General features: G+C 43.3%; 3 protein-coding genes across 3 annotated transcripts in view; 2 read left to right on the forward strand and 1 right to left on the reverse strand.

The window, feature by feature from the left end:
• The first annotated feature begins 377 nt into the window (after nucleotides 1-377).
• Nucleotides 378-4,343, forward strand: LOC147224852 (ras-related protein Rab-19-like). The gene is made up of 5 exons (XM_086163076.1): nucleotides 378-522; nucleotides 992-1,058; nucleotides 1,815-2,003; nucleotides 2,399-2,582; nucleotides 3,500-4,343. Exons 1-5 carry the CDS (start codon nucleotides 515-517, stop codon nucleotides 3,772-3,774), a joined length of 723 nt encoding a protein of 240 aa, XP_086019202.1. The 5' UTR covers nucleotides 378-514; the 3' UTR covers nucleotides 3,775-4,343.
• Nucleotides 3,934-8,342, reverse strand: hdhd5 (haloacid dehalogenase like hydrolase domain containing 5). Its single transcript, XM_086163073.1, has 8 exons — nucleotides 8,046-8,342; nucleotides 7,254-7,463; nucleotides 7,070-7,182; nucleotides 6,463-6,556; nucleotides 5,925-5,958; nucleotides 5,652-5,826; nucleotides 5,340-5,528; nucleotides 3,934-5,240 (listed from the first exon to the last, which is right to left on the reverse strand). Exons 1-8 carry the CDS (start codon nucleotides 8,154-8,156, stop codon nucleotides 4,832-4,834), a joined length of 1,335 nt encoding a protein of 444 aa, XP_086019199.1. The 5' UTR covers nucleotides 8,157-8,342; the 3' UTR covers nucleotides 3,934-4,831.
• The window catches only part of ush1c (Usher syndrome 1C), a 33,350-nt gene continuing 32,778 nt past the window's right edge, over nucleotides 8,134-8,705 (forward strand). Inside the window, exon 1 of the mRNA XM_086163069.1 lies at nucleotides 8,134-8,260. The gene's annotated coding sequence lies outside the window, so the exon portion shown is untranslated. The remainder of the gene's footprint in view (nucleotides 8,261-8,705) is intronic.

The following is an 8,705-nucleotide window of genomic DNA, read 5'->3' on the forward strand; positions in this document are numbered from 1 at the left end:
GCTACTTTTATTTTCTCATAAGACTACTTGGTCAATTACAAGGATTAATTTTCAATTTGTATTGATTCGCTCACTCAGAAACAATGCCTCTGAATGTCAACATAACTTTTTTCAAATGTGTTCATAAATAGATCTGAAGAGTTTGTTTCTGCAGAACTCTTTTTTTTTAAGTTGTCTTTTGGCCTTTTTTAAGTCAACTATACGTGTATTACCGATAATGGTTCAAGATTAATTCTTGCCCTTCCTTGTCTTTAACATGCCATCATGAAGCTGTCAGCACACACATATAACTCTGCAGAGGGCACCACGAGGCAGAAAGACAGTGCGTGGTGTTACTTGACAAAGATAGCCACACACATTGTTCTCTGTCCAGTTGTGCCTTGTTACTCTGTGGGCTGAGATGACACCAGAAACAAGCAAGGGGGTGGAGAGAGGGAGAAAGGGAGAGAGGGAGGAAGAGAGACTCAGATTCACAGCCGTTTGTTCACTGTGATTTCAGCCCACTGATGCATTAATGCCGAGGTAAGACCAGTTTCTTTTATACCTCAATCAACTTGGAATATGCTAGTATTATAGTCTCTGATTTGCTCATGCTCTTTGTAGCACGGGACTGTGGAATGTGTGAGTTGATGGGAGTCAGTGAGGGGGCTGATCAGATTGTACTATGTGGACCATTGTTTTGAAGTGTAAAAGTCCAAAGGACAGTGGTCAAGAATAAGATGTGTTTTTATTGGATCATGGGGGGGGGGCTGAGCCGTTACCCTAAAGAAGCTATCACTCTTTGCAAATTTTCAGCTCAAACACCCCCAACCCCAAGTTGTCTACTTGAGATCTGAGTAAGTGCATGACTTCTATCGCACAGTCGCTCTTTTAGACCGTTCCCCTGGCTGTCCACATGCCTCCTACAACAGAGAATCCATACACCAAGCAAGAGGGGAAGCTGCATTTACTCCTGCTAATCCCTGTTGTTTCCCATTGCAAAATGCTGAAGAGATAATCCACATCACAAGATGCAGTGGTGCAGGTGGGCTGGCGGCTGGAAACCACGCCTTCCACAGGTGTGTTTTAAACTGTCTCAGACTGAATGTGCTGTGTGCGTGTGTGTGTATGTCTGTCTCTCTCTCTCTCTCTCTCTCTCTCTCTCTCTCTCTCTCTCTCTCTCTCTCTCTCTCTCTCTCTCTCTCTCTCTCTCTCTCTCTCTCTCTCTCTCTCTCTCTCTCTCTCTCTCTCTCTCTCTCTCTCTCTCTCTCTCTCTCTCTCTCTCTCTCTCTCTCTCTCTCTCTCTCTCTCGAGAGGGTTAGTATAAAGGGCAAGAGAAGAGACTGTTTAAAAAAAAACCCAGCTGGTCGTGTTGTAGATGTAGCTCAAGTTCAGGAAGGAAGAAACAACTTTTCGGATCTACCCTCAAATGTGCTGGGAAAAGGGATTTAAGAGAGGGGAGGAGCACAATATCTAGATTTTTTTTTCATCGTTGCTTTTTAAAATGGAGCTCAACATTTCAAAAGAAACAACCATTCGGAGGTTAAACCTGGACTTCAGAATATTAGCATGTGGTTAACAAGCTTTCAAACGAAATTATCAGTTATCTGTATTTTTCAAACTTAACCTGTAAATTTTCCATGTTTACCTGGGGCGGCTTGAACTTTAATACCAAAGCCCGTAAAAGCCGGATCAGTGCCTTCCTTGACATGCAAGGTTTCTGCAAATTGTCACTCTAAGAGGTGATAGAGCCTTAAAGTAACAGGTTCTGAAGCCACAGGGGTCTGGGTTCTAATTTTCCAGCCTTAAGTATTTTTGATTTTTCCCTCATGGAGCTCGCAGAGCCTGACTTTGAGGACTCCTTTGACTACCTTTTCAAAATCATCCTGGTCGGGGACTCGGACGTGGGGAAGACTTGTGTCGTCCAGAGCTTCAAGTCGGGAATATTCATCGAGAAACAACAAAATACCATCGGGGTGGACTTCACTGTTCGGACCCTACACATTGATGGAAAGAAGGTGAAGGTAAGCACTCGCTCTCTTTCCTTTGCTCAGATGTTTCTGATGATCTCAGTTCAGTTCGTGACAGTTTCTTCTTTTCCATAGAGTAAGGAACATTAAAACACCTATTTCAAACAAAAATGTGAAGGCATGAATAAAGCCCAATTATTTATTCTTGTCTAAAAGATCATAATCCCTTTGCTTTTCCTTCATATTTTTTCTTTTGACAAAGGAGTGGCTTACTCAAATGATGTGTGTCAACTTTCCGGGTGTGTGTGTGTTTGTTCACTGCGCAGGTGTCTTGTTTTGCTGATTTGCTTTGTAAAGCATTGGTCCAAATGTGCTGTGAACCTTTGTCAGCTGATACAACCAACAGCAGCCATAAAATTCCGAGTGTGTTTTTGCGTCTTGTGTTGCAGTTGCAAGTGTGGGACACCGCAGGTCAGGAGCGTTTCCGCACAATAACACAGAGCTACTACCGCTGTGCCCATGGAGCAATGGTGGCCTATGACATCACGCGCCTTGCCACTTTTGACTCTATCCCGCACTGGATCAGGGAGGTGGAGCAGTACGGAGCGGCCAGCGTGGCGCTGATACTCATCGGTGAGATACATGACAGCAAAGTAAACATCAGTGTTTTCTAAACTTCCCCAGTATATACAGTGGTATCTCCGGGCAAGTGATGGATGATCCCACTATCAGGGCTTCATCCACTCAGTTCCCCTCATAGGTGGAGGCCAGTGAGGCTGTTGTAGGGCCTCCAAATGTTTTTTTCACCAAGGAGGTTTTTTTTTTAAAGAGCGGTGGGGATTAGTAACTGCTGTAAATGAAATTTTCAAAGATTTCATTGCTTGTTTTGGAGAGAAAAGAAGAATATTTAGTGCGTAATGACACCTCCTTCTGTCCAAATTGACATTTTCTGGGCTGAAGGCTTCACCATTCCACATTGTACATATATCTAGTGAATGCTGGACCAGGACTGGTGTGAAAATACTGGTGATGTCCAAGTTTAAACATTTTGCAGCACATACGTAATTATGCCCGGGGGATTTTTTGAAGCAAATTTGATTTATTTGCTGGTACAGCTTGATGATTTTCTCCGAAATTTTGCAGTCATTCTTTTTTTAAAATCTCAAATGTGCTGAAATTTATACAACAGAACACAGGGACTAATTTGGTTTTGTTTCTCTTGCCTTTAATATTGCAGTAAGTTTTAGTTGGATTCTGATGATAAAATGGATGATTATAGTGCCACTTGAAAGCAAATTCTTTCATGTCAAACTCCACAAATATATCACTCTGATAATATATCTAGTTCAAACCTGTGATTTATATCAATGTTCGGTAATTTTGTTTTAAATCTTTTGGGGCAATTTAAGTCTTAAGCAAGCTCAATTCAGCCACCAACTCTGGAACTCCTGTCTTGAAACAGTCATTAGACCAGCTGTGGAGACTTTGTGAGTCCTTTCAAAATTAAGGTCAGCAGGAAAGACTGACCACCCTGCTGTGTTCACCTGCAGGTAATAAGTCTGACCTCCACGCTCAGAGACAGGTGTTGTTTGAGGACGCGTGCACTCTGGCGGAGAACAACGGTGTACTGGCAGCATTAGAAACGTCTGCCAAGGAGGCCCAAAACGTGGAGGCGGCCTTTATCCTCATGGCCCGGGAGCTGTTGGCAAGGAACGGCATAACTGTGATAGACGAAGCCCCCCAGGAGTTGGCTCAGTTCATGCTGAGTGACGGCTCACACCCAGTCCATGGATCTGCAGCTTCAAATAGACACTGTGACTGCTGAGAAAACTGATGCAGCAAAGCAGAGACTTTGTGACAAGTTGGGTGTTTTGGGGGGAAAAACAAAGCCTGATCTTTGTGGGACTATTTTTGCCTTTTAGATTGTAAAATCGATGCTTTATTGGACAGCATAGACCTTACGCAAAAGCTCTTGACACCCCTCTCTTTTTATATCCTTTTAATGTTTCATTCATTCGGTGTGGTGGCTTTTACATGACCATAAATTCAGCTTACATTTTGTTACATCACCTACCAGTTTTACAGTGTTATTCACCTCAGTTACAAATGACTTAACTTGGCAAAGTTGAGCCCTTGTGATACTGTTGCTATACACATAACTGTAATTCAGTATTTGTAATCATTTAATTTTAAGAGGAAAATGAAATTAATCCTTTTCTGTATGCCAAGGCTTCAGAGAATTGATTTTTTTTTTAAACAGGAGGAATTTCTTCAAAAACATCATTCACTTTCCACTGAGATTAATTTAGAAACAGAACTAAAGTGAAATGCCTGGCCATATGATCTCACTGGCCCAGCTTTCCTCTGGGATCAATAAAGTATTTCTAATTCTTATTTGTTTTCTACTCAATGTAAAATCACAAAATGAAATGGGTTGGCAATTTAAAAAACAAGAGGACAGAATATTTCAAGAGGCATAATGGCCTAGTAAGGTAGACTGTTGTTTGTCAAGAAAAAATCGGTCCCAAGAAGACACACTGTTCAAGGAGTAATCAAATTTCAGTTCATCTAAATGAAGTAAGAACATGCAACTGAAATCCCAATCTGTAATTCCAAAACTTGCATTATATGAAGTAACAGAGAAAGCAGGAATCGACTGACAACACAAGAAGATACGGTGACCCATCCACCTTGACTGCCTGACCTCTTTGTAACAATCACCATTAGCACTGTAACTGCTCATTAGTGTTTGTAAAATATCTGTCTTAATTTTTCTAAAAACTAGCTGCAGTAACATTAACAGCTACATCTTCCCTGTCGTCATTACACTGCGATGCTACTGTACTAAGCAGCTGTAAAAACTTTGCTGGGTCAAAGCCATCCTACTGGAGCTGCCAACCCTCCTGCTGAAACACCAGCTCCACGGCGTCTTTAACATCCTGCACCTCAAAAGAAGGCTGTGTGAGGCTGGGGTCGAAACGAAAATCCCTATGGCCATGGAATATTCGCTGCTCAGTCACAGTGTGTGTGGTGTCTGAGAGCAGCTCTTGCTGGTCTCTGCTGTAGACGCCCGTGCACACCAGGATGGAGCTACATCCCTCGGGGAGATCCCCCTCCGCACCATATGCACCTAACGCTCCCCCAAGCTCTGCCGAGGTCATTTTGGGTTCTTCGACAGTTTTTGCAACCCCCCCGACACTTTGAGCTTGCATCTGGGATTTAGTGTGACGAGAAGCCTGGAGGTAGCGGTTGTAGAGGTTGGCCCCGTATATGTCAGCCATGGGGTTGTCACTGGGAATAAGAGATGATGCACTTCACTTTATTTTCTATTTCAGGTTAAAAAAAAATGATTCTGTGTCTTTATTTTCACCCTGAAGTCGAGATATTTACCCGATGGCGTAGAGCCTCTTGACAGGCGTGGACCAGCCGAGTCTCTCTGCCTGCTTTCTGACCAGCAGCTCAGCGTAGTTGTAAGTTATGACGCTGGGTTTACCGATCAGAGCCTCGTATTTGAGGTCGTAGCCTGTAACCTTCTTGTACAGACTTTCCAGGCAAACGAGGAACATACCATGACCAAACCTGAGGGGCAGAGGGCAACTACTGTGAGAAGACTGCAGCAACACGGCACAGCGGCGACATGCTATGTGCATCAATATCAGGTAGAAGAAACTCGCATTCACATCTGACACACATTCACTCCACCTGGGGTTCTTGGCCTCAGCCATCCATAGCAGGTCCATGTTGCAGGCCAGCACTGGAATGTGGGGGTACTGCATTGCGCTCCAGATGTTGTCTTGGTTTCCGTTGGTCAGAAGGATGTCCACAATGAGTTGGAGGTTGGTTTCCCATCTGATTGGCTCGCCAAACAAGATGACGGCTGGAGGTATAGTAAGGTTAGTAAACAATAAATTACACCAAATGAACTGCTAAAAGAATTGCACTTTGGGCTGCAGTGTAGACCACTGGGAAATATACCTTCTATCGGCTGTAGACCTTTGGAGGGAGGAATCTATAAGACACAGTCAGGATCATGAGAATGATCAGCATGTTATCTGGCATTTGCAGTAAAATAAAAAAATGCAGTACCCTTAATATATATTCTAACATGTTTTTTTGACAAACAAATATTACAATCTGCTTATGTGCAGAAAATCACATCATAACACATACTTGTGTGTGACACATGCATATTGAACTAAAGAAGCCTCTTGGATGAGAGGTGAAACATCTTCAAGGGAAGAAAATCAAGCCCAGTTGTTACGGGAAGAAGATTTTGACAAGAATTGACACATATAGGCTGCGTCAAGAGACCATTTCTTTTTTTTACAAGTTAATGAGGGATGTTTTATTAATTTCCAAATCAATCTTGGGAATTTTTCTCCCTTGAAATAGTGAATCATATCTGAAGGTTAACTGATGTGTGATAATTGTTTGGTGTTCTAAAAACTTGATGACAATATTGTGACTAGACGATATCTGATAAGTGATATCACCCAGCCCTTCTCAAACTTACTGTGTCTTTCGGCCTCCTGTTGTGGTCCACAATGTCCAGGAGGGGATAGGCCTCTCGGAACTTGTCTATTGTAACAACGTTTTGAAAGCCCAGACTGAAGTCCAGCAGGTTAAGAGACATGTGAGTGAGGTTTGGGGGTTGGGTGGGTCACTGAACTCACTGGGAAAACACTGTAGTGTATTCTACAACCTCACCATTCGCTGCCTTCAACTATTTATTTTCAAGGAGTTGTTAGTTCAACAGGTTTTATCTTTTTTGAATACATGAATTTCTGTCTAATCTTGCAACCTCCAAGAAAGCTATTTGACAAAACTAGTCAGATCATCCCACTAAATACACCAAATTTTTCAAATTTGTTATAATTTCTTATAAATCTACATTTTAGTTAAATCGCTAACGCTAACCCATACACTGTGGAAAAGAAATTACATCAAACTCCACATGAGAATAGCAAAACTTTGATTTGCCTCTCGAAGTCCGGCAGAGAACAGTACGCTGACTGGCTATGCTGATAATGCAGTGAAAACAAATACTGTAAATAAACCACTTATGCAAACGCAGAGTCAACACGCAGAGAAAGAAAACCCTGCTGTTTAGACAAGGATACTTATGAGCCACCTCCTCGATGGGACCCTGTCCTGAGACCAGCACGGACATTTTATGGAACTGGGTAAACATTCGCAAAGGACTATGGGAGAGCATTACCTGGTCAGGGGACACCTGCAATAAAGGTAAAGAGTGAGATAAAGCCAGCTAGGAGGCCCTGCTGACTCTTGAGCCGGCCTCCGTACCTCCACCTCCAGCAGATGGGATAGGTGCTCTGCTTTGGTCTGTCTCATGCTGTTCCCGGCATTGGTTACAAATACCACAGGCACTCTGAATTTGCCCCGGTGATCCACCAGGTTCCTGAAGCACTGCTTGGCTGCGGGGATGGGCGTCCTGCCCCGCACCAGAACTCCGTCGATGTCAAAAAGGAGCCCGAAGGAGCCCTGGGGAGGCACCTGGGCCAATGCCAGAACACATCATTGCTGTGAGTTGAGATGCTACAAGTTGGGAATTGTACATAGCTGTCTCCTTAGTAACATGGAGAAGATCATGGCTTATCTCCCAGAGTATGAAACTATAAGCAAGGTATTTTTTGATCCTTGTCTATACCTCTGACCCTGCACTTGGGATCTTAATGGATTGAAATCCAAGAAACAGACAAGTGACTAAATTAGACTGCTATCACTGACTGAACATCACTGTGCACTGATTTGCAGGAATTATGTTCTTGAGGTTAATTCTTTGAAGACATACGGGTCATTTTGTTGCTGTTACCGGTTTCGTTTTGTAATGAAATTCTGAGCAGTTCAAACTAATCACCCACATGAGGTTTTGTACTGAAAAGAAAAAGATGTGCACTAAATATGAATAGACTGAAGCATGGACTACGGAGGTGGATTTATGATATGACGTAATTGTGACGCGACTCGGGTTCAAGATAGTTGCAAAATGTAATGTGAGCTTTTTTTAATAATAAAAAAACATAGCAAAACACAAGCAAGAGGCTTAAAACAAATAAAAAACCCGCGTTTACTTACACTGCTGTAGTTTCTCCGGGTCGCTGACGAGGTGTTTACTTGGCTCCCCGCTCCTTCGCAGCCCGACTTGAGCAGTCGCCAGCCGGATCTCAGAGATCGAACTCTCTGCATTTCTCTCGTGTTTCTGAAACAGAAGTCGGGCGAACTAAGAGAGGGCAGTAAACAACGCTGGCGAGATCCCGCTTGCTATACTCCGAGGAGACGCGACATTCCTGGTGAGAAGTTTATGGCTGCTCATCTGGTTCTCCAGCATTCAGTCCATGTGTGCGGCAGCCGTCGTTCATAATAATTGAGGTCAGAGAACACGCATGCGCGAAGCTACAACACAAGGGGTAAGCTCGGATGCACTTCCCTGGTACTGTGTACTGAAAGTACCGAGCATGTTTGTCGGGGACAGAGTATGCATACAGTTTCTTCTCTCAACTCGCACTGTTTGTTCCCCCGACGCTTTAAAAAAATGAATTTTGCGGGACTCCTTGAGCGAGCTTGTGCGCTACGGACTTCCGGTTTCACGTTGGCCGCAGCCCTCAGGTGCACGGACGGTTAGAACTTGGGGTTTATATCGTTTATATCACGAGCTGCTCTGGGCAAAATTAAATTAATGAAAAAAATAATAAATTTAAAGATTACTCAGTGGATATTGCCAAAAACGACTCACCA

The sequence above is a fragment of the Fistularia commersonii genome, chromosome 17, assembly GCF_037954325.1.
Source record: "Fistularia commersonii isolate RoL2024-O1a breed Wild chromosome 17, RoL_Fcom_v1.0, whole genome shotgun sequence".
NCBI classification, from domain to species: Eukaryota; Metazoa; Chordata; class Actinopteri; order Syngnathiformes; family Fistulariidae; genus Fistularia; species Fistularia commersonii.

Coding starts and splice junctions, on each gene's coding strand:
- LOC147224852 (XM_086163076.1), top strand. Junction 1,059..1,814: donor GGAAACCACGCCTTCCACAG/GTGTGTTTTAAA, acceptor TCCCTCATGGAG/CTCGCAGAGCCTGACTTTGA. Junction 2,583..3,499: donor CGTGGCGCTGATACTCATCG/GTGAGATACATG, acceptor GTTCACCTGCAG/GTAATAAGTCTGACCTCCAC.
- hdhd5 (XM_086163073.1), bottom strand. CDS start 8,156: ATGCAGAGAGTTCGATCTCTGAGATCCGGCTGGCGACTGCTCAAGTCG. Junction 5,959..6,462: donor ACAGGAGGCCGAAAGACACA/GTAAGTTTGAGA, acceptor TGTGTCTTATAG/ATTCCTCCCTCCAAAGGTCT. Junction 5,529..5,651: donor GCTGAGGCCAAGAACCCCAG/GTGGAGTGAATG, acceptor TCTGCCCCTCAG/GTTTGGTCATGGTATGTTCC.